Below are 26,311 nucleotides of genomic sequence, written 5' to 3'. Positions count from 1 at the left end.
TTTCCTCACCCTCAGGTTCTGTGGTTTATGGTCTCAAAATTAGGGGTCTCTCGCTCTCTCCCTCCCCCCCTCTCTAGTCCCTCTCTGTCCTTCCTTCCCCCTCTTTCCCCCTTCTCCCCACCTCTCATACTAGAGTGTCTCCTCCTATCACTATCCTCAGGATGCTTGCTGTGGGCCAGCCTCGGAGGTGAAAGGTGACACCGTGGTATTCTTAGCACTTCAGTAATTCTGTCACCTTCGATGAGATTCATCACAGGCCAAACCCCATTCTCTATCAAAAAGTAAGCGTCTACTGCAAAATTACTACATTTTCCCTTTCACTTGTTTCATAATGACTCACTACTGGGATGCTTTTGCGTAATGCCCTCTGCTCCATTTCCTTCTGGGATGGGAAGAGCCTTCCCTGTGTGACTCCCAGGACCACTTTGCCCTGCCTGCTTTGCCCTCGGCTACTTTATGTCAACAGAGGCCACATGGCTCATGAAGTGGTGCTTGAAATTCTTTGTTATAAGACAGACTTCTTAGCATTAATATTTTTTAAAAACACATCTTGGGTATGTATTGGAGGGGTTGTTTGGGATTTGTAGAATTGTGGTCGCCCCAGATCAGGGCAGAATATAGGTAGGCATTTGAGGTTCTCCAGACTAGTAGAATCAGGGTGAGGGACTGAGAATTCTGAGAAGATTTTGCAGTTTCCTACTGTCAAGGAAAACCATTGGGCTGCTTGAGCTGGGAGTAAGAGCGGTGTTTTGGTTGTGCGGTAACTATTTAAGCAAATTGAACATTAGAGCCGGAAGAAGTTCCAGAGGGCATATAGCCCTGCTCAGTCCTTTGTAAGGCTAGGAACCTGAGGTCAGAGATGTTAAAGGACTTCCCCAAAGTCAGTGTCAGAGATGAAAGTAGATCCCAGGAGGTCTCCCTGGTTTCAGTTCAGTGCCCTTTTTTTGCAGCATGAATCACGGATGATCATGCTACTGCATCTGTATTACAATTTCTCGTTGACCTTCTTCTAATGAACAGTTTACTGACAATTAGTCTATCAAGAAAGTAGCAAAAAAGTAGGAAGGATCTGAGTTCTGTACTTAGTAAAACATGGACCCATAAACATCACTTTGTATGAAATACTTTGGCCCCGAAATAACATGTGGAGTCCATGTATGAAGCTTTTTTCATCTCTTAAATGCTTCCAACAAAAGGGGCATTGAACAACTATTTAATGACCAGTTGTTATTCAGGAGTTCAGAAAAGGAAGGCACTGTAAAATTCAGGGAGAGAAAAATGTTGCTAGACAGGAAGCAATTAAAAGTAATGAAATTTAGACTGAAATAATTCTATTTTTCCCAAATCAAGCAAGGGAACAGAGTATTTCTAAAGTGATGATATTATTCTGAAGAGAAAGTTATCTAATCCAAAAAGCAGTTTGATTAAGGAAAGTTTGTTAAAGTCAGAATTTCTTGCAACGAATTTGCCGTTGGAGGCAAATTGCAAAAAGGGAGTATTTTAAACATTCTGTGCCCCAAACTAAGCTCACAGACACACTGATCTTGAAGGCAACATATAAGTATGGACTTAGTTGTACTCAGACTCTGTAATGAGGTGAAAAACTTCTCCTCAATTCCAGCTATTCACAGGCCTAACTGAGGCCCCCAAACTAAGTAGATTCAGACTTCTTAATTCCAGAGGGAAGATGTAAATTTTTTCAGAATACCACGATGGGACTTCCCTGGTGGCACAGTGGTTAAGAATCCACCTGACAATGCAGGGGACACGGGCTCGAGCCCTGGTCCAGGAAGATCTCACATGCTGCAGAGCAACTAAGCCCATGCGCCACAACTACTGATCCTGCGCTCTAGGGCCCGTGAGCCACAACTACTGAACCCATGAGTCACAACTACTGAACCCGTGTGCCACAACTGCCGAAGCCCACGTGCCCTAGAGCCCATGCTCCACAACAAGAGAAGCCACCGCAATGAGACACCCACACACCACAACTAAGAGTAGCCCCCGCTTGCCGCAGCTAGAGAAAGTCCACGCACAGCAACAAAGACCCAACGCAGCCAAAAAAATTAAAAAAAAATTTTTTTTAATTAAAAAGAAACAGAATACCATGATGATAACACCTTACGTTTTATGTTGTATTTTATTATTTACAAAGCATTTCAACATATTATCTCAGTTGGTATTTAGAATAACTCTTGAGTTATTATAATGTTATTGTCCTAATACTGTTCTCCCAATTTACGGACAAGGAAACTGGGAGACTGAGGCTTGGAGAGATTGTGTGGCTTGTCCAAGGCCACATCTGCAGTATGTAGCGGAGCCCAAACGCAAACCCAGGCCTGCAGTCCCTGGCCTGCTATTCTTACGGATGCCTGCCACTCTTACGGATGCCTGCCATTCTTACGGATGCCTGCCAGTCTCTTTAAGAGAGCTTCCCCGTCTGCAAACATAGGAGTATGATGAGGGAGAATTGTCAGCCTCTTCTCAGCCCTGCCTGGTGGCATCTTGGAAAAGATCTCTATATATCTTCTTGTAGGTACCAGAACCCACCCTCCACCTGCTAAATATGGGTATCTTCTTTGAAACTGTGCTTCCAGTAAATTGTCCACTCCAAACACCGTCTGTGGGTGTTTAGTTTTAAATGTACAGTCCTTGGTACATATTATGGGAATTGCCCAGTTCCATGATTTGCACACCAGAGGAGATCTGAACCTGTAGCCTTTGTTCACACTCTGGACTTCCCCTAGTCTGTTAGAAGGTGATGGAAAAACTGCGGAAGCAGTAGAAATTGTTTGGTGGGATGTTCAGTGCAGGGCGGTTGAGAGGAGGGTGGTTTCGTGCCATGATGTTGCCCTGCACAGACCACGCCTGCTGTCAGGAGACACCTGTGGACATGCAGGGCCATCTTCCTTCCTCTTCCAGAGCATCCTGTCTGCTCCCTCCAGCTCATGGAACTCCTGTGGATGTTAAATGAGAGAATCCATTTTTACATCCTCTTCATTACTTTTTACATACTTATACTTTACCTATTTTTAAGAAGATTTGAGCTGGCTGTGTAATTGGTATAAAAGTGCTTTTAAACTGTTAGGGGCATGTAACATACAAAGTAATATTTTGTACCATTTATACTGTGTCCTCTGCCCGGTGTTTTCTTTCCCACTTTATGCTTTACCTCAAGAATCTTTTTATATGTCTTTTTTTTTTTTTTTTGAGCGATTGATAGCAAATGTAACGGTCATGGGTAACATCTGAATGTACAAGGGTGTAACTATGTGATGGTTATAAAAATCGACTTGAAAAATTAATCTGCAAATATATGGCCCTTATCTCAGATTTTATTGCTAAAAACCTTATGGGTCTGCCTGTCCCAAGGCTCAGGACATTTAGAGCTCTCTCCCCCAAACATCAACCACCACCTTCTTCAACTCTGCCATTCTTCATCCTACCAGTAAATGCCACTCCAGTCACATAGTGAAAAAGCCAGTTAATTAGTAAATTTATAATAAGTGAACTTTATAGAGCAGAGGAAGTTAAAACAACGTTAAGCGTGACAAGAAGGTCAGGCTGTCTAGACTTTCATACTTTCTGATTGTGGCAGTCATGCTGAGGGTCACTGCTGGCTGAGAGCAGGGGAGAAAATGCTGGAGTTGAGTGGCCACGTTTCAAGCAGCAGGAACCATGCGCCAGATACTCTCATGAGCTCAGATTCTTAATAAGTACTCGCTAGGTGGCAGGCAGCATTGTAGATGCTGAAGACACAGTCGTGAACAAAGCAGATAAACCCGTTGCTTATGGGGCTTCCGTGCTAGAGGGGGGAGACAAATAGTAGACAAATTACAAATCAGTGTGGCTGGAGAAGCTGACCACGGACAGAGCAGCAGGGGTGGGTCACTGAAAGTCAAGGTGAAGAGCTAGGATTTTATCTGAAGTGTGAAAGGAATCAATGGAGGGTTTTTGAGTGGGGGAGGAAATTGATGTTTTGTTTGCAAAGGGACCTACTGTCTACAAAAAGTCACAGACCTATTTCAGAGATGGTAAGGGGCTTCATCTCAAGTGTGAACTCCTCTTGGTTGGTAGTTTCTGCCCAAAGCTCTGGGCTGAGAAGGGTCTGTAATAGCAAGTCCTGGCTCAGGGGAAATTATTCTCACACCAGTTAACAGTGATGCCATAGACATGGGGCATAGGTTTTTCCCAACAGGTCCATAACCGACCAAGGATTTGATATGCAAAAAGTCATACATATAGCCAACGCTATAAAATAAAAATTTTAAATGGCCAAAAATCATGATGAAAAATAATAATTCAGCTCTTCCCCAGTGGGCAGACCTATGGGGGAGATATCTTTATAAATTGTAGAAATTCATTTCAGTGCAAAGCAGGGACTATCTGTACTGACTTTCTCTGTATCTGCTTGAAGAATTTCCCATTTATTTTCACTAGAGGGCATCACAAATGATGGAGACTAGCTGTCCAGAAAACACCAGAGAAAATGTAGTGAGATTAAATTTTCAAAGAGAAATGAAGTTCTTCTGATTGCAGCTTTATTGAAAACAAAAGCAAAAACAAAAAAATCCTTAGGTATACTGGTTTCATTACTTCTACTCTTGCAATTTTGAAAAATTCAGTTTGGGAGTTATCCACACCTCATCGCGCCAAAGTTGATATAGAATGCCAGTCACCAAACAAAGACTTCTTCAGTAATTATGCTCCCTCCCACCCCAAGAGGATTAAATCCTTGTATAGTGTCCAATTTGTGTGATTTGGTTACAGTCATATCTAAGAAAAGAATTAGAATTTCAACCTATGAGTGGAAATCAGAATAAATGAAGACACAGATCATTTTCAAGGTACTGAAAGAACTGTTACCAAAGAGCTTGGGTAACCCAGCTTTTTGGTAACAAGTGATAAACCGGGAATAGATAAACTGGGAATAGATAAATAGTGATAAACCTTTCTAACCTTAGCTTAGTCATTTGTAGAATGAAGTGGTCAGACTACCTGATTGCTCACATTTCCCCTAGAAGGTGCTGAGTGCTGTCTTCCTGATCTCTTTCTCCCTGTGGAGAGTTTGGATGGAGGGATGGGTCGGGATGCATGGAGAGTGAGACACAAAATCTTTCTTCTCCTTTCTTTTCCGGGAGCTGTAAAGATTCAGTCTCGTGAATAGTACACTTTAGACTGTGATAAATGCCTAACTGATTAAACTTTACTTCTCTAAAGAAAAACATCTTACCGAAAGAGAAGTGTTCCATGACTTTTAGGTTGAGAAAGGTGTGGTTGAAGACCTCAGCTGGGAATATGCACTCACAAACCCATTTGTATGTCTGTTGGAAAAACCAAATGCCATAGGAAGTAAGAATGTTTAACGTACAGAGTAGACGTTTGTTTCTAGAAGTTGCTCAGAGATTGCTCATTTTAAAACACACACCGTTGGTAATCGAAGGATGATTTGCTGCAGCCAGGGCAGGGCAGGATGCTGCAGTCTCCTATTTTCAGGACTGAAGATGGCTACTCAGCATTTTAAGGAAACCCCTCTGGGTGACGGCAACAGGGCAGTGAGATTCTGTTCTTCGTTAGCATGTCACGTCAGAGCCTCTCACTGGTAACGCTGGAGCTGTGTGAAATCACAGCCGTTATATATATGAGGGACAGCAAGAGTTTTAAAGCTGTGAATTACAGTTGTGCAGACATACATCTTATTTCTAAAATGCCTGTTTGGATCACTATGCTTTTTTGGAATTGACATATCTAAAATCCCCATATTTTGGAACAAGTCTAGCCCTCTCTGTTTGGGATAAACTGTCGTCTACTGTGCATGAATTCTGTTTTACTTCTGGTCTGAGGACCATAGATGGTTTAAATCCAGCTTTTCTGTGTCTTGGTCAGAATATCAGCTGAAATGTTGACTGCTGGCTTGGTTTTCCTTATAACCATAAGAAAGTCACATTTGCATAAAAATTCTTGTGAATACTTGTAAATAGATTTTCTTCCATTGCTGGCCCCTTAGTATTGGATCCCATGATTCATTGTAGGCTACAGATGACCTTGTACGTTTTGTGCACTGCGGGGTCCACAGTGCCTGGCAAACAGGCACACAAGAAATATTTGTAGAATGAGTGAGAGAATGAATGAATACTCATGTCTTCTAACCTTAAAAGATTCAGGGCTATGATCTGTTACATAAACAAGTAACTAAAGTGATTGTTGGAAGCATCACCAGAGTGATTCGTGACTGTGTTTATTGTTCATCCTCATAAAGGACCGGACTCTTTTCCCTCCACTGAAGCAATCCTGAGAAAGGCTTCAGGTTCAACACCTCCACCAGATGATAGTCTGGTCGCAGCTCTTGACTTAAGTCATTACTACTTTCTTACAAACTCAGGAGAAAAGAGTAAATGCATTTGTTAAAATGCAAAATAATCCTAAAGAATTTACATGGTGAGTAGTTGAATATATAGTTTAGAGGTGTTCATTATAAAATAAACATTTACTGTGGCATTTTGGACATTACTCTTTTTTTTAATTTATTTTTTGGCTGTGTTGGGTCTTCGTTGCTGTGTGTGGGCTTTCTCTAGTTGTGGCAAGCCGGGGCTACTCTTCGCTGCAGTGCACACGCTTCTCACTGTGGTGGCTTTTCTTGTTGCAAAGCACAAGAGAAGCTCTACGCGCATGGGCTTCAGTAGCTGAGGCACTCAGGCTCAGTAGTTGTGGCTCACGGGCTTAGTTGCTCCACCGCATGTGGGATCTTCCCAGACCAGGGCTGGAACCCATGTCCCCTGCATTGGCAGGCGGATTCTTAACCACTGCACCACCAGGGAAGTCCCTGGACATTACTCATTTTTGTATTGACTTATAGTTATTCCATGATATTATTTAAAAATCAGATGCTATTAAATCCATTTGTAAAAGGTGTACTAAAGTTTGAGACTTTAAAAAAAATTTTATTAGAGTATAGTTGCTTTACAAGTTTGAGACTTTTAAAGATCTTGTCTCTATTGCCACCCCTCCTTTCCATGCACCCCTCCCCCCTAAAAAAAGAAAGAAAAGTGTTCTTACAAATCCTGCTTTAGCCTTTCAAGTCCTTTGAACATATTGGGTTAGGCAAAAAGTTCGTTTGTTTTTTTTCCGTAAGATGTTACAGAAAAACCCGAACGAACTTTTTGGCCAATCCAGTACTTGGGGGTTTTGATTGCTTGATTTGACTACTTACTCATATGTTTCCTTGTTATTGACGTTAGAAACACAGCAGTATCTTATAAGATCCAAAAAACATTGGTGAGAAGGGGATAAGGGTATTAAAAATTAAAATTACTTTCCTAGAGTATACAGTACATATATATAAGCAAATGAGTAAATTCCAATTTAGGTTTTATCTGTTTTCACACTGCCTCAAGCCATTTCAGGTTTAGCTCTTTTAAGCTAGGAAACTTTAGAATATATAGCATTGTTCTCCAGTGTTTTCCTGTGGAATCTCAACGAATTGCTGTGTATAAGCATGGCAGTTTGAGCACAACCCTTCCAGCCTCTGTCCCCTACCCCACCATGTTACAGAGTTAGTGATTTCTTCTTCTCTACCAGCTCTTCTCCCTGGCCGCCCACTGTGTGCGACCATCCTCTGCAGTGTCCCTGCAATAAGAGGAGAAGGTGAAAATCAGCCTGCAGGTTTAAATTAATTGCACTTCTCAGTTATGCTGTGAGTTAGTCTCTGCTTTAAATCACGGCATTCTAAACTTCTAGTTTAAACATAATTGGAAAGAGAAAGCTGAAATTAAAATAGTGACAGAATAAACCTAACTGGAGGAGAAGAGTATAAAACACTCCTAATCAAATACTCGAATAATCTGTTAAAATTATTCATAAGCAGTTGGCTATTTTATTAAATACACCTGTTACTGTTTTGGGGCACTAATTTAAGCACCTTTTTGTTTCCAAAACTTACCTAGTGAAATTAGGTTGCTTACATTCTAATGGAACATTGTTTTTACTCATGATGGAAATCTTTTTAAAAATAGAATTTAAAAAATCTAATTATAAACGTTACGCATGCTTATTGCAGAAAATGTTAGAAATGGCTCCATTTGAAATTGTGTACTTTGACAGTTAAGATCTGAAAGATGTTGTATACAAGAGATCAGGTCCTGTGTGTTACTGGAGCTAGCTTCAGATATTTGAGTTTATCCTGTCTTCATTTGGAAAAGAAAACAGATGGGGTTAGTGCTCTGCCTCTGTGCTTCCAGGGGACTGCGTCCATATCCACATTGTAGCATTTTCACCCCGTGTTGGTAATTCTGTATTTACATTTCTGGGCCACTGAACTGTAACCGGGACGTCCTCATTTTTGTGTGCCCATCGCCCATTGCAGTGCCTGGCATACAAGCAGGTGCCCAGGTGACATCTGCTAAAAGAATTAAGAGTTTATGTGAGTAGTGACAGAAGGTAAAGGTAGGAAGACTTTGTTCTTCCTTATTTTTTCTATTTTCATATGGCATGTTTCTCTATCAATTTTGGCTCTTTTATGCGTAGCTAAAACTGACATTTTCTATTAGCATATCCTGTCAAGCTCTAAATAGAGGCAATTCTTAGAACTCATATTTATGTGCAGTCATTAATTGCTAAGAATAATAATTTACTTGTAAATCCAAGATTGTATTAATTTTATCTGTAATGGAATTCTTGTTCTTTCCTGAAATCATAGCAAATTATTAAAATTGCTTTGTGGGGAGTACAAAGTTAAGGAGATCAAATTTGTTTTACAAGGACATTTGATGTAATTATTTTTAAAATATATCTTGCTTTTTATACCTGACTTTTAGATAAAAATAATTTCTTAAACCTCTATAAAAAACTATTCTTCCCATTTCTCCTTTCTTTGTCAGTTAATTCTCAAACCTAGAATATGCCTTTACATTTCTGTTCTACACCAACTGGCTGAATTATGTTGGGTCTTATATAATGCAATCTAGTAGAGAATAAATTCAGATGTTAGGCACTCTTTTGAAACAAATAAATACATAATTGTTGGTGAGCACTTTTGCCTGTAGCTGTAGAACAATGGATATTTGTAATCAGGCCTGCTCTTCAGCTAATGTACACTATTTCCCCTGGTAGTATACTCTCCAAACAGAAGCCAGAGTGATCCTTAAAAAAAAAAAATTCTGTATCATATCCTAAAGGCCACAAAGTCTGTGTGAGCTGGTCTTCTGCCCATCTCTCCTGGGCTGTCTTGTCTGCTCCAGACATCCCATCCTCCAGGCTCACTCCAGCCCTGCACATGCCCTACTGGAATGAGAGCTCCCTACAGGAAGGAAGGTCTTCTGTTTGGTTCTTTCTCTGTATCTTCAGCTCCAAGAGGTGTACCTGGCTCACAGTAGTTGCTCAGTAAATAGTTGAATGAATGAATCATTGCACAGATTTCTTTTGAATAAACTTTGTACTTAGAGATAGGAAGCTGAGTGTGTTCTTAAATTTCTTTTTGTTCTTTTTATCTAATGGTATTCTTATACGTGAAACATACCATAACAAAAGCAATATAAATCACTTTCTTTTCTTTAAAAGCTTATAATTCAAAGCAGACAACGCTAACAAAAGGCACCAACTAATACTAAGAAGAATTAAGCCTATTAAGTATTAAATGATTAAGAAGAAATGAGATCAATATGAAAAGGAGATCATTTAATTTTACTGGAGGATGTACACACAAATCCTTTCTAAATGGAAAGACACAACATATTGTTATGTACAAAGATTTTATATCAGCCTTTTCAGATAAATATACATTTTAATGAAACTCCAACCAGATTTCCAGCAGGAACTTTGTTTATTGTGTTGGTTGACTTTTATTTGCAACTCATTTTCCTTCATCACCCAACCTGAAGTGTCCCTCTCACACTAGTCACTCAACATCATACCTCCGTGTTTTATTTTGCTAGAACACTGTCTTGTCCCTCAGCTTTATTGAGTTATAATTGACATAAAGCACTGTGTAAGTCTAAGTTGTACAGCACAGTGATTTTATATGTGTATATATTACAAAATGATTGCCACGATAAGTTTAGTTAACACATCCATTAGTTCACATTGTTTCAATTTTTTTTTTTTGAGTGAGAACTTTTAAAATCTACTCTCTTGGCAACTTGCAAATATTCAGTGCAGTATTGTTAACTATAGTCACCATGCTTTACATTACATCCCCAGAACTTATTCATCTTATAACTGGGAGTTTGTACCCTTTGACTACTTTCACCTATTGCCCCACCTCCAACCCTATGCCCCACCTCTGGCAACCACTTCTGTTGCCTGTTCTCTGCTTCTATGAGTTTACATATTCTTTAGATTCCACCTAGAAGAGAGACCATACAGTATCTGTCTTTCTCTGTCTGATTTATTTCTCTTAGCATAATGCCGTCAGGGTCCATCCATGTTGTGGCAAAATTTCCTTCCTTTCTATGGCTGAGTAACATTCTGGTGTGTACGTGCGCCACATCTTCTTTATCCATTCATCCGTCACGGGACACTTAGGTTGCTTCCATGTCTTGGCTATTGTAAATAATGCTGCAGTGAACATAGGGGTGCAGAAATCTCTTTAGTGCCCTTCAGATATGTACCCAATTGCTGGGTCATGCGGTAATTCTATTTTTAATTTTTTTGAGAAAACTCCATACTCTTTTCCATAATGGCTGTACCAGTTTAAGTTCCTACCAGCAGTGCCCAAGGGTTCCCTTTTCTTCTCATTCTCACAAGCACTTGTTATCTCATCCCTTCAATAACAGCCATTCTAACAGGTGTGAGATGATATCTTACTGTGGTTTTGATTTGCATTTCCCTGATGATTAGTGAGATCAAGCACCTTTTCATGTACTTGGCCATGTGAATATCTTCCTTGGAAAAATGTCTCTTCAGGTCCTTTGCCCATTTTTTAATTGGATTATTTGTTCTCTTGCTAATGAGTTATATGAGTCCCTTCTGTATTTTAGATATTAGCCATTTTTCAGATATGTGATTTGCAAATATTTTCTCCCATTCTGTACCTTGCCTGTTCATTCTGTTTATTGTTTCTTTTGCTGTGCAGAAGCTTTTTAGATTGATGTAGTTCCACTTATTTATTTTTGCTTTTGTTGCCTGTGTTTTGGGTGTTGTATCCATAAAATCATTATGAAGACTAAAGTCAAAGAGATTTTTCCTGGTTTTCTTCTGTGGTTTCAGGTCTTACGTAAGTCTTTAATCCTCTTCCAGGTTTTGTGAGTGATAGAGGTCCAGTTTCATTCTTTTGCATGTGAGTATCATTATTTTCCCAGCACCATTTATTAAAGAGTCTATCTTTTCTCCACTGAGTATTTTGGTTCCCTTGTCAAACGTTGACCATATATATGCATATATATGCATGAGTTTATTTCTGGGCTTTCAATTCTGTTCCATTAGTCTATGTGTCTGTTTTTATGCCAGTATCATACTGGCATATATATGTACCATGGTATGTATATTACTATAGCTTTGTGATATAGTTTGAAATCAGGAAGTGTAATACCTCCAACTTCGTTCTTCTTTCTCAATATTGCCTTGGCTATTCAGGGTCTTTTGTGGTTCCATATGAATTTTATGATTGCTTTTTTCTATTTCTGTAAAAAAATAAATGCCATTGGAATCTTGATAGGGATTGAGTTAAATCTATAGATGCCTTTGGGTAGTATGAACATTTTACCAATGTATTAATTCTTCCAGTGATGAGTTTGGACTGTCTTTCCACTTGTGTCTTCTTCAATTTCTTTCATCAATGTCTTATAGTTTTCAGTGTACAGATCTTTTACCTACTTCGCTGAACTTATTCCTAGGTATTTTATATTTTTTGATGCTGTTGTAAATAGGATTGTTTATTTCCTTTTCAGATTAATCATTATTAGTATATAGAAATGCAGCTGATTTTTGTATATTGAATTTATGTCCTGCAACTTCCCTGAATTTGTTGATTAGGTCTAACAAGTTTTTGGTGGAGTCTTTATTAAGATCTTCTATATATAAAAAAATCATGTCGTCTGCAAACAGCAACAGTTTTACTTCTTCATTTCCAATTAAGATGTGGTTTTTTTTGTTTGGTTGGTTGGTTGGGGTTTGGGGTTTTTATGTTTATTTCTTGCTTGATTCTTCTGACTAGGACTTCCAATAGTGTGTTGAACAGGAATGGTGACAGTAGCCACCTTGTCTTTTCCACTAAGAGTTCTGCCTTTCACCATCCAGTATGGTGTTAGCTGTGGGCTTGTCATATATGGACTTTATTGTGTTGAGGTATGTTCCATCTGTACCCGAAATATTGAGGGTTTATATCATGAATGGATGTTGAATTTTGTCAAATACTTTTTCTGCATCTATTGAGATGATCATGTGATTTTTATCTTTCATTCTGTTAACATAATGTATCACATTTATTGGTTTGCATATATTGAACCATCCTTGCATCCCAGGGATGCATAATATAAAAGAGATTATTTTTTTATTGCTGGTGGGAAAATGAAAAGTAATCAGCAGCTATTAAAATGTGAAATATGCATACCATTTGCCAGGCAGTTCTATATTGGGGAATCTATTTGACAGAAAAGAAAGCATCAGTATATAGACATAGATGTGCAAGGATTATTTATTGAAAAATTGTTTTTAAGAAAAAAAGGGGCTGGAAACTACCTAAATTTTCATCAGTAGGAGAATGGTCCAATAATTTATGTACTTCTACCCTATGGAATATTACACAGATTTAAAACAATTGTTACATATTATTTTATTCGAAGGACTATTCACTATATATTATTAGATGCCTAAAACATGTCAGAGAATGTTTATTGTACAATGCATTTAAAAATTAAAATACTATACATATATTTGTATATATGGATAGATTTGTATTTATAAACATAAATATGTGGAAAGAGACATACCAAGCCATTAACAATTGCTATATCATCAGGAGTGAAAAATGGGGAGCAGGAGAAGAGATTATTAATGTATATTCTGTGCCACTTTATTGTCTAACTTGGTAAAACAAACATGTTGTGTTTTCATTTTAAAAATACAAAGATTGTTCAATGGTAAATGTAAGTATACACTATAGGACGTTGGTGGTTTGGCTTTGAGTATGTGTAAATGCCATATAGTATAAGCAAGGAGAGCCAGCACTACTGTGTTTGGTCAGAGATGTATGTCTTCATAGAAAAAACAACAGGTTTCACTGGACCAATGTGGCAGTATTCTTCTGTAAATCTACCTACAGTTTGCATATTTGGAATTTGCATTTCTTTTTTCAACCCAATTAAAACTTAAGTTATCCTAAGAAATAATTACTAGGAAACCAGATTATGAAACAAATCGCCCTAGACAAAAGAAAACAATGCTTCATTGTTTAAAATGTTTAGCTCTTCCTGTTTTACTCTTTTGTTTAATCTAAGGTACCTAGCATGTCTAGCATAGCTATGGCTAAATCGAACAGTAGCTTTTTAAAAGTTTTTTTTTTTAACATACTGGCAATATAGACTTTTGAAACAAAGATTGTTTATCATTTTTCTTTTTTATTTCAGAACGCTTTACCCTGTACAGCTCTAAAAACCTTAGACAAGCATGGAATAAGTAAGTTTTTTTATACAGCTTATACTCGTTCTCTTTTTCTCTCTCTTAATTTTTAAAACTCTCCTGATAAATTTGTTGTGACATTCTTTCATTTGTTCACCCAGTTGTCTATTCATCCATTCGTTTAACCATTAAACAGTTATTAAGCCCTAACTGTGTACCAGCCCCCATGTTCCACCTGAGCCAACACTCTGTGAATTTGGGTTCCCAGAGTTGTTAATCCTGAAATTCACTGTGCTCACTCTTCTTCTAACTAGATTCCAAGAAATGTTTTAGCATCAGCAAAATAGCATTTCTTAAGTACAATATATCAACTGACTTTCTAATCTAAATAATGTTGGTGACAACCTTTGAGCTAGATAAAACTGATCTTTCAAATGTTTTTAGTTTACCTATTTTTCCCCTGAGCTTATTGGGAAGCTAAGCACACGTATCACTTGGAATACATGGACTCTGTTTATTTAATCTCTCATCTGACCTTGTTGAAATAGCTTTATTTATTGGTTTCTAAATTTGATGACATCTGAAGATCTGGGTGTCTCAAGTTATTCAGGGGTCTTTTATAGCAAGCCAAACTGCTAGTAAATCATTGAAAGTTGGGAAGTAGAGTAATTGAGTCACTCTGTTTGACTGTATCACATTTCAAGCATTATATTAGGGAAAAGGTAACTAGATCTGCTTTGATTAAGTAAACTATAATTTGTCATAACAAAATTTTGTCTATGGGGAATTTAGTGTTATTGTCTCTCTTTTTACTGTTATGACATGTTTAATTTTAGATGCCATCAATTATGGAAAAAATAAGAAAAACTTTTTTTTTTTTGGCTGTACGTGGTCCTCTCGTTGTTGTGGCCTCTCCCATTGCGGAGCACAGGCTCCGCACGCGCAGGCTCCATGGCTGTGCTGTGGCTCACAGGCATAGCCGCTCCGCGGTATGTGGAATCTTCCCGGACCGGGGCACAAACACGTGTCCCCTGCATCGGCAGGCGGACTCTCAACCACTGCTCCACCAGGGAAGCCTAAGAAAAACTCTTGATAATAAAAATGCCTTTAATCAATGCTGTCAGTAGATAACAGCAGATAGTTTACTGTGAGGAACTCATGGAATGAATACATTAAAATCTTCCATGGATTATTTGAAAGATTTGGCAGTTTATTTTGATTAAATTCATACTAAGAAGAATACACCAGTATAATTATTTTTGTCTAACACAAGACTTCGTATTTTCCATTTGAAGGGTCAGTTCTTAATATCTAGAATCTCCCACAGGAAGCACGCCCTCGGCTGGGAGGGAACATTCTCTATGTGTTCCTCACCCTTTTATCCTCCTTCACCCTAACTTCACTGATCAGTGGTAACACATTTTAATTAAGTGCTTTCATATACCAGGTAATATATACATATAACAGTTCCTGTCTTGGTTAAATTATCAAACACTTTCTCACAATTGCTCAAAAAGTTTTGTCCCACTAACCACTTTATGAAACAATTCTTGACAAAGCCATTGAATCTCTAACTCTTTCTCTGAAGTAACAGGAAAATCTGGCAAATCCACGCAGAGTGGCGTTTGTGGAGAATAGCCTCCAATTTAGCTAACCCTGTTGTTTCCTTCCTTCAGAGGGACAGGACTGGAATGACGTCCAAATCACCCAGAAAAATAAATGGCAATTTTTATCCACTTAGATTACAAAAGACAGGATGGGGGAGGGGAGGTCTGTAGACGATGCTGAGTGATAGTTCATCCACTGTCCCCTTGTGGATGTGACCCCAACAGCATTTACACCTGGCCCACTCCAGCTGTTCATTTTCGCAACTTGTATTCAGCACCTGTCATCTATATGCCCAGACGAATGGCCTTTCTTGTTCAACCATTGGAAGTAACTGGTGGGATGCCTCTCAGAGAAGATGCTTTTGTCCATTTACATTACTCTATATCAGGAGAAACTAGGTTATCTCATGTCTTTCAAAAAAAAAAAAAAAGACAACTGAAGTAGTATTCAAGCTTTGCGTTGCTTTGCTTCATTCTGACCACCTAAGACCTGATGCTTTCCTTTCTGTGAGAGGTACTGTTCGTGTCACAACAGAAGTAGTTAACTTCTTTGACAAAAATCAGGCTGTGTGATCCTCTGGTATTGCTGCTTTAGAAATTTTAAAAGCTGTGTGCGTTGTGTTCAATCTCTGAATTTTCTTAAAAGATGCTAGGTTCAGTAAATACGCTTTTACTTTTGAGGGCAGATAGTTCTTCAGAATATGATTTTTCACAAAATAAGAACATGGTTTCTCTTTAAGATATCACTTCAGAGATATTTATTATTTGCATTTTCCATGAACATAGGATTTATATTTTTTCTACCAAAAACAAGGTCTAAAATACTGAAGGAAATATTACATTTTAATGTAAAGTCTTTTAAATCCATTGATAGAATTGTATTTAATATCTTTCTTTTAATTTCTACCATCACATATGCTTTTTAAAAACCCGAGAATTAATTCAAAGTCATTGAAGAGAGTCCCACCCTTCGATTTCTTTAAAAATATTTTAGAGAAAATATTAAATGCTGAGCTTGAAGTAAGGTTTTAAAATTATAAACATGACTTGTTTAGAACCATGCTATTTTCAAGTCCCCGTAAGTCTTATTCTTTTATTGCCTTAAGGATTTATTTCAGAAAAAGCTAAGGAATAAAATCATCACTAAAAATATTATAAAAATATGACTTTCTAGTATCTGTTTTGTACTGAACCCTTAAAGCGAAGCTATAGGCTCCAGCCAGTTCTAACCCAATGCAATTTAGGGAGAAGTGAGAATTCAGACATTAATTATATTATTGATTCTTCCTACAGACTGACTTGTGACCTTGTAACCATCATTGACATTTCAACACCTCTCACTTCAGAGTGGGGTCTAGATTCGGAAGAATTGCATTTAAAGACTATTAAGCAAGTGCTAGCTTTCTTCCTACTGCTAACTAATTTGTCAACAGCACAATTATGAAACCAAAGTGATTGGTAAATTCTCTTGTACAGCAGTAATAGGTTCAAAATAAAGGGAACTAATTTGCAAGGACTAATTTGAATTCAGTTTAGATAGGTTAATATAAGATGGGCAGGTTAATATACACATGTAAATTGCTGTTCAAAATTAAGTAACAATGTTAAAAATAGGTATTATTAACACAGCTGTTGAAGCTAGTGGATATATGAACCTGCCTAAGAGAGTAAAAATTCTTTTTTTTTAAATAACTTTATTTATTTTTGGCTGCTTTGGGTCTTCGTTGCTGCGTGCGGGCTTTCTCTAGTTGTGGCGATCGGGGGCTACTCTTCGTTGCGGTGCGCGGGCTTCTCATTGCAGTGGCTTCTCTTGTTGCGGAGCACGGGCTCTAGGCGCTCGGGCTTCAGTAGTTGTGGCTTGCGGGCTCTAGAGCGCAGGCTCAGTAGTCGTGGTGCATGGGCTTAGTCGCTCCATGGCATGTGGCATCTTCCCAGACCAGGGCTCGAACCTGTGTCCCCTGCATTGGCAGGCTGATTCTTAACCACTGTGCCATCAGAGAAGCCCGAGAGTAAAATTTCTTGAGAAATGAATCCTCAAGTCTCTTTGAACAGCTGTAACAAGTGACCCAGTTTATTTTGGGACCAAGTCTGCCCTAAGTAACACCCCATGCAATTCCCTGCTGACTTCATTTATACCAGTAACCATGGGCATAATTTTATCCTTTGAAGGATGTTTTAGTATTCTGGGGAAGCAAAGAAGTGATAGGAGAAAAATATCAGAAGATCCAGCAGATATCTAAACTCGAAAGGATAATATAAAGAAGTCTTAATTATAGGATTGAGAATAATAAATACATATTCAAAAAGAAAAGAAGGTCCTTTTATTTCCTCTTACTGGAAGTGCGTGATCCATGTGGGTTCTCTCCTGCTTGAAGAGGATTTTAGACTAAAGGGAGACAAATCTTAATTTTATAAATACATGTTCTTTCTGATGGCCTTCAAAACATTCCATTTTATTTCCTTGGAGTTATAAAGACTCTCCCTGTTTTTCTTCCTGATCTCTCTATTTATAGTTGTCTGACATTGGCATGCATGTGCAATCAACCAAGTATTTCAGCCAGTTAAAAGATCTTTCATTATTTTGGCTGGAGAAGAAGCCTTAGTGTATGCTCTCCAGCAAAGTTAAGGGTAGGATTCCAGGAATGCATTTGCTTGTTTTGGAACTTTTTAGCAGCTGAACAATTTTGGAGGTTTGAAAGTAGCAAAAAGAGAACTAAGGATAAACCACCAAGTCACAGAAGACAGATTTGGAAAACACAGGTCATAGCTGATAAAGCAAAGCACATCCGTAGACTTCGAACAGGTGTAGGCCAACTTGTCCTGCCCCCTCCACCCAGTGCTCTAGTTCTGCTTATAAGCCTTCTGGTTAGCAAGTCCAACTGGATTGCTCCTAAGAATTAAAAACAGACGATACTTTAAGATGTGCAGTAAATTCAGAGACATTATAATGAGGCTACCCTTATGGAAATGCAAAAAGAGAGAAGATGATGTTTGCCTGCATGTATTGGAGGGTACCAGCAGGGTCACAAACCCTAATTTAGGAGCTTTAGAAGTGTTTTCCAGCTTGGCCTACTTGAGCTTTCCTTGAATGTTTTATCTAATTCGATGATTAACTTCCAAAACATATTTTAAAGATGACTTGGGCTTCCCTGGTGGCACAGTGGTTGAGAATCTGCCTGCCAATGCAGGGAACATGGGTTCAAGCCCTGGTCTGGAAAGATCCCACATGCCGTGCAGTGACTAAGCCCGCGAGCCACAACTACTGAGCCCATGTGCCACAACTACTGAAGCTGTGCGCCTAGAGCCTGTGCTCCCCAACAAGAGAAACCACTGCAATGAGAAGCCCGCGCACCGCAACAAAGAGTAGCCCCTGCTCACCGCAACTAGAGAAAACCCGTGTGCAGCAACGAAGACCCAACACAGCCAAAAATAAAAACAAATAAATAAATTAATTTTAAAAAAAGATGACTTGCTAGAAAGTCATGCTACATGTGCATAAAGCATAATGTATTTAAAATAATATTTAGAGAAATAACATAAATTTCACTCTGTATACTAATATTGGTGGTTCTCTATTGTATTTTTCTTGTCATGTCTGATTGCATTCCATTAAGATTTAAATAGGTGCCTTCTCAAGAAAGAAAAGCCCTGTTTCCTACTCTGCCTTATTGTTCTAAGTTGATCAAAAATTTTGTAAAGTAATAATATATTGCAAAGTAAGTTCAAGCTTTCAGTTTCTCTACAGTTGCTTAGAAATGTTAGAGGAAGGTAAGTACAGTTACTGACGCTAGGAGGAGCCGTTGAGTTGAGCCAGATCTTTAAATCCTCTTTCTCCAGTTTCACGTTTTTTTCATTGTTGATCATTTTTGTTATAATTCTGTTTACTTCAAAGTAACAGTTTAAATTTATTTCGTGCCTGAAGATTTCTTCTCACCATATTTTCAAAGAAATTATTCTTTACATCATCCATGCACTTTTTTAGGGGTGGGTTTATGAGGGTGACAAGCTCTAAAGCAGACAGTAAAGCAGACATTTTGGAATTCCTTTCTTTTCACTCAGAGGATGCGCTGGAGCTGCAATTGTCGACTGCCCAGCTCTGGGGACTTGAGTTCAGCATTGGGAGGCTATGTGGGGTGTAGCTCCTTACCACACCCTTGAAAATAATAGTTTTCAACACTTGGACAATCAGATCCAAGCCAGTCTCTTGTCCTGACCTTGGACACCCACACAGGGTATTGTTTGGAAGCCCCTAAGTCTCACCTGCCTGCTTAAAAGTCGCAGTTCAGAGCAATTTCTTGGGTCATTCAGTTTCACAAGAATGAATCATTAGTTCAGTCACTGAAAGCATTGGGTAGGTGTGATGTTTATCTGATCTATTAAACCCCTTGCCACTGAACAGAGAGCAATTCTAGAAAATTGAAGAGTGGATTCTTGAAGGGGAAAAAGAGGAGGTCCTCAAACAGGAGATGCTTTCCAGGCTTTGGTGGGAGTCAAAGAAGACAGCATAAAGGTCTGTCCAGAGACACAGGTTGGAGGCAGATGCCAGGAGGACAAAGAGAAAGCTCTCCAAGAGAGAGCTGGACAATCTGCCAAAGCTCTAACCCTGATCACTAACAGTAGCAACAGCATAAATGTGATAACACGCGAGACGTACCTAGTCAAAGGCCTGACGTATACTTGTTAATCCATAGTCCTGGCTTGACAGGGGTGTAGCAAACCATCGGACGGCCTTCTGCTCTATAGGATTCACATATGTTGTCACATCTTCATATCTTTATACCAATCTTGGGAGGTAGTCAGGGCAGATATTATTGTCTCCATTTTAGAACTTGAAATAAGAAACCTGCTGAGGTTGAATGATTAGTGCTATTGAGAATTACAACGTGGAGAGCATGCCCCAGAGTGAATCTTGTGAAAGAAATATTATCATTTAAAAAACCCTGATCTTCAAGTGGGCTTATCATTACCTGACTTTATTTTGTTCTCACTGTGACTTTGGGTCGGGAGATCTCTTCTGGGACCTGACGTCATTCATTGCTGGTCTAGCTTTTTGGCAGTGGGAGAGCTGGGCACAAACCTGATTTCCTCTCTCCTGGGGAACAGTGTTTGCAGCAGGCTGGCCACCCACACCATCAACTAGGGCCTGTCCTAGGTAATTGCTGGGTAATGTGCCATTGGGATAGAGGCAGGTTTGTGACAAGCTAAGTACTGGAGATGACAGGCCTGCCAGCCACTCACACAGACCCTGATAGTGGGATCTGTCGCCCATTCCACACAGTTCCCACTGCCCCAGGAAATTATGCTCTATCGTTTTGTGTCATTGCCAGATTTCTTGTCCATGTTTTTCTTTTCGTAGCAAAGAATTCGCTGACATTAATAACCCCTGGTGATGGCCAAGGGCAGGCCCCATGCTGTTTGCTATCTTTCAGGCATGAGTTTTTTGTTCCCCTTCTGATAGGCAGAAACTATCCATCTTCTCGCTTACTAATTGGCAGTACGTGCCAGGCTTGGGAGTTGGCAACAGCCATTGTTTATCATCCTTTCAGATTATGTGTTGGACTCCTCATCCAAAAGTACACACTTCTGGTGCAGCTAAAACCTTCCTTCTGCTATCCAGCTCATTAAGGGATAAAACCCAACCATGTTTCTGAAGCGGCACAGAGTTTCCAGGAGCAGCTGGGCTGCTCGTTTCCCTGAAAGAAGGACGATAGAATTAGGTTTTCTCAGACTGTTCCCCAGAACAGGTGCTAGACATGTGAACGGAGGAAGTTCTCTGCTTCTCCACAATATAAAATGGTACATTTGTATTCTGTGGCTGCCATAACAAATTGCCACAATTTATCATCTCCTATTGGGCAGGAGCCTAGATGGGCTCAGATGGTTTCTTTGATCTGGGTCTGACAAGGCCAAAATCAAGGTATTGGTAGCCTGGGCCCTGTCTGGAGGCTCTTGGGGAGAATCTGCTGCCAGGCTTATTCAGATAGCTTGCAGAATTCAGTTCCTTATGGCTGTCGGGCTGAGGTCCTGTTTCCTTTCTGGTTGTCGGCTGAGAGCCTCCCCTAGCTCCTGAAGGTCACGTGTATTCCACATCACCCTGCCACCTCCTTCTTTAAAGCAGCATCAGTTCAACAAGTGTTTCTCATCCTTTGAGTCTCTCTCTTCCCCTTCTGCCCCATCTCTTCTGCCTCCAGTAGGAGAAAGTTCTCTGCTTCTAAATTCTATAATCCAAGTTCACCTTTCTATTTTAAGATCTGTAACCTTAATTACATCTGCCAAGTCCCTTTTGCCTTGGAAAGTAACATATTCACAGGCTTCAGGGATGGGTGAGAGGACATCTTTGGGGCCATTCTGCTTTTCACGAGTTGTAGTGGGGTTTCCTACTCAGTGAGGAGTCATGGGGTGAGGCAGAGCAGAGGGGGTGAACCCAGCCCTCATCAGGTCAGACACAGCCCGTTTTGCCTGATCTCTGGCCCATCAGGTGACAAGCACAGGCCCCTGATTCTGATGGTTCCATGTTGCCTGGTTCACATTAGCTACGCTCAAAATTATGTATGAGGAAGAAATCATTTTCCACCCCCGTAGAGAGAAACAAAGAGATTATTCTCAAGAAAATTCATAGTCTCTGAGATGGTAAAAGTTTGGCCTGATATTTATGTCCCCTCTAGATCAGTGCTGTCCAGCAGAACCTTCTCTGTTGATGAAAATCTGTACCTTCCCCACCCAGGTCAGCAGCCACTAGCCCCCTGTGGCTGTTGAGCACTAGAAATGTGGCTTAGGAACTGAATCTTAAATTTCATTAATTTAAATGTAAATAGTCACCGTGGGTGGCTACCAAATTGGGCAGCACAACTGTAGATCAACAGGTAAACTATCCATTTATTTTAGGTGCCCAACAGTGTAATACAAGTGTGGGTGTCCGATGCTTTGGAAATTCTACGCTCAAGAGTCCTTGCATTTTGCACTCAAGTGTCTGGGGATCTTGCTTGATGTGTTTGCTTCTCACCTCTGTCTTTTATTTGTAAACACTCTGAGAAGATAATAGCTCTGGAGGACCCAGTAAGAGATAAATCTGAGGAGGGAATAGTGGAGGTATCAGAGAACACCTAGCAGACATGCCTTCCCCTCCCCCTCACTTCCAAGAGCCATGGTGTTCCTTCTTGAGGGGCACTGCCTATTTCAGGCGACTCCATTCCTTTCTCCTTCTCCTGTTCTCTCTCGTTTCGCTGGGAACTGCTAGGGGTTAGACACACAGCTGTCTACCCTTTATCAACTCCCTGAAGGATTCACCTCTTTGCTGTTGTTCCCGGCCCCCTTGATCTCCCCTAACTCTGCTCAGAAAATACCAAAAGTCTCAGCTTCCCCTTCACCACATACAAGATGCTACCAAGAGGAGCTCCATTTTGTAAATAAGCCTCTCATGGGCCCCTTGGGTACATATGTTAACTCTTCAGCTTCCGGACATTGAAATTTTCCACATTTAAAAAAAACTGAAGCATGAACAGAAATGCAGAAATTTTTACTGCTCTTTATTTATTAAAAAAACACTGGCTGTGAGATCCCTTTCCTCAACATTTATTTTTATCATTTCCTTTTGATTAAGAAAATGTTAATGAATCTGGTGAATTGTCAGCCTCAGAATTAAGACAAGCATAAGTTGTCACTGGAGAGAGATGGTTTGAACAACAATGTCATCTTTTGTATCCACTGTCACCCACTCCACACTTTACCTTGGTTGATTTTCATGAAAATTAGGATAGGATAAGGGGCCCAATCATTTGTGGGGACAGGGGGTCCTCCTCGTACTTTGGGGAGACTTTCTATAAAACTGGGGCTCAACTTCCACTCATTGTGAAGATACAGTTAATAAACTATTCATGTTGACAAGTGCATCTGACTTCTGCTGTGTAGACACTGGTCCTACTGACCCTGTAAAAATACACGGTCAATAAATATTGTTGATAAAAACCAAGAAAGAATAGAAAAGAGGAAAGATGCCTGAGAAATCTCATTATTACTACAAATGGCAAGAAAACACCTGAAAGTAACATAAGCTTTGGTATGATAGGGGCCAAGTTCCAATCACAGATCCAGTACTGAACCATATAATACTCAGGAAGCTCACTAGCCAATCTGAGCCCAGATTTTCAGTCTTTAAGACCCTTGGCAGGATTATTGTGAGGAATGTTAGCTTATCCCCCTTCTGGTTTTCGGCATGCCCTGCCCTCTCCTGCCAGTCCAGCTATTTCATTCATTTCGAGATAAGTAATTGTCCTTGAACATGAATACCGCTGTGACACAGGGCCCCCAAACATCTGGAATATTCCTTCTACCTTTCTAGGAGCATGTGCTGAATTTCTCGGTCACCAGATGATTTTTAAAAAATATTTCATGTGTAGAAACAAGATTCCTCTTCCCCAGCAGTTCCTTCCTAAGAGTGATGTGTTAGCAAATAGCATTGTACATAATTCATGTAAAAGTGTGGTTTACCCTAAGTCTTGAAACACATCTATTAGACAGTTTTCCTAATTAAATTGAAAGAAGCCCTTAGACAAACACTGTTACCAAGTTCAAAGCATCTTTTAGACCTTTTCCATACATGTACACAAACTCTGTACCTGAACTGATGGGTAAGCCTAAACCAGGTGCGTAGAGCTTGGGTGTCCACTTGACCCCGAGGGTTTCATTCGTGATACTAAAAGTAATTATCCTTGTTGGTTATGGCTCCTAAATGGGGAGGGTAGATGACTTATCTCTAGAATCACAGAGAATAAAGGCTGGGAGCATAGCCTTACTCTGGTTCACATATCATCATTGACAAGCAAATGGGTAGGGGACACCAAAGGAAACTGCTTTTTTCTTTCAGACACTGAGCCAAGTCCATACCCTAAGGCACAAGTCCCATGTTACTTTGTATTGTTAAAGTCACTCCCATGTTATATTCGTCATGGGAGTGACTTTAACAATAGATTTTATTTTGTCTTTGACAAAAACAACAAAATACATTAAAATGCCTTAAACACACACATATACAATCCTGCAAATCAGTTATTTTTTGTCTTACCTAAAAGAGCATTTTTAGATCATTTCAACATTTTGGGGATATTCGAAAAATCAAGTGGTGGTTTACAGTTGAAGTCTCATAGTGAGTGTATATGTGTGTGGATGTTATTACCCAGACCATAAATGAGATATAAATGAATAGAAATATTAACACAAAGAGATCAATATTCTGGCCCTCGCTGCATTATTATACAGCGCATCTTTGTATATCTGTATGTGAATTCTCATGTAGTCCTCAGCTGAATTTAATCCCTCAAGACCTGATATACAAACATAATGCCAAATAGAGAACTTCCCTTAAATTATTCAAATTCCCCATAAGTGATTTCCCACTCTTCCTGCAATGGAAAACATTTGATCATAAATTCAATTAAATCAGCCATCATCTTTGTGATGTTTGTCCAGCTAAATCCTTTAGTGACTAAACCAATAAACATACCAGCTGTGTGTGTGTGTTTATGGCATGACTGTTGGGAAAGAATTGGTTTGAAGTAAAGACGAAGAGTAGTTCTCATTTCTTAGGCCAGATTTTGACCACTTTACTGCAGCCAAGGTTTAAAAGATTAAACTCTTAGCGGGGACAAAATCATGTATATTCCTTAAATTCATTGGCTTTTATTCCCCAACTCAGGGCCAAGTTTTAATATATTGTTTCAGATCAAAACTGATAAGCTTTGGAGATGTTAGTAAAAGCGGTCAAACCACATCAACCATTTTTCTTCCTCTTTCTTTCACACCCTCTCCTCCCTTGTTGAAACAAAGGAAAAATGACTGTTGACATACTTTTAAGTTTCTCCAGGAAAATTCAATTATAGGACTACAGAACTATTTATGATTTCTCATATTTATGTCAGCTGAACAGGTAAAGCTTACTAGAGGCTTATAAATGTTGATTGTTTCTCATCTTTATCCTAAAGCCTTTCAGACAATAATCAACCACCTCCCCTCTTTTTCACCATATCTTTATTAATAGGATCATCATATCCTATTAATTTGGATGTAACTGAACCTTATTTATACGTTATCTTTACATATGTGTATATTCATGTGGCCTCTAGAGGGCAGCATGTCCGGGGTGGGGGGGAAGGTTAGAGGCCAGCTACTTATCTCCATAACATATGTGAGATAACCAACTGATTTTTTTTTTTTTTTCCCTTTAGCAAAGCAAGTAAGCTATCTCAAGTAGAAAAATCAGTGCTGCCCCATGGTTTGATTGGCTGCCCCATCTGCCATTTTGGGCATCTACTTGGATGGCCAACAATTTTTATGACTTGGCTCAGCTACCTTGGAGGCTACTTAATTAAGGATTATACCAGGTTCCATGCCTTTGCCTCCAAATGGAACTAAGCACATCATTATATTTATAAAGATGAATACAAATGGGATTTTTCCATTTATCTCTCATTTCTTGTCACCCTTGACTGAAGGTTAAATTGTACCCACAGTTCTAATTTTATTTGGCAGTCAAATCAGGCTTTACTCTCCTTTCTTAGAATTCAACTACATGTCCCTTACGTTTAGGTTGTAATGCTGAAAGAATTCTAATGTCTCTTATTTTTTCCAAGGAAGTGAAACACATTTCCACGGGGACATCTTCCAACCATCGTGATTTTAGGCTCTTTCTCCTACCAGCCGGCAAACCTTTGGAGTAATCCCTGACCTAGCCCTCTTCTCTATAGCTACATTCACTGATTTTCTCAATCCAATCTCTATTTTTCATCTGAAGAATAAATTCTCCCATTGTATAAACTACACAGTTCTTCTTCTTTAATTTTAGAAATTTCTGGAAGCTGCAGCAGATCTTTGAAAGATATAGAGCAGTACTGTCCAATAGATCTTTATGCATTGATAGGAATGTTTTATATCTGTACTGTCCGATATGGGGCCATTGAGTAACTTAAAATTGTGGTTAGTGCAATTGAGGAACTGAATTTTTATCTTATTTAATTTTAATTAATTTAAATTTAAATAGTCATCTGTGGCTTGTGGCTGCCAAATTGAACAGTGCAGAATAGAGCATAACTTCTGATCAGTTTATAACAAATGTTTTACCAGAATATATTGTGAGGGGGATTAGATTTTGCAGCTAAAAA

At 39.2% G+C, this 26,311-nt stretch overlaps 1 protein-coding gene across 6 annotated transcripts in view; it reads left to right on the top strand.

Annotated features, from left to right (window-relative positions):
* The window catches only part of CDK14 (cyclin dependent kinase 14), a 591,939-nt gene that overhangs the window by 462,273 nt on the left and 103,355 nt on the right, over positions 1-26,311 (top strand). For all 6 annotated transcript variants that reach the window (XM_065884381.1, XM_065884384.1, XM_065884382.1 and 3 more), the window contains one exon: positions 13,560-13,608. In XM_065884381.1, coding sequence (XP_065740453.1) covers positions 13,560-13,608 — 49 coding nt within the window. The remainder of the gene's footprint in view (positions 1-13,559; positions 13,609-26,311) is intronic.

The sequence above is a fragment of the Phocoena phocoena genome, chromosome 9 (genome assembly GCF_963924675.1).
Source record: "Phocoena phocoena chromosome 9, mPhoPho1.1, whole genome shotgun sequence".
Taxonomy (NCBI): Eukaryota; Metazoa; Chordata; class Mammalia; order Artiodactyla; family Phocoenidae; genus Phocoena; species Phocoena phocoena.
This window is presented reverse-complemented; position numbering and strand designations above follow the sequence as displayed.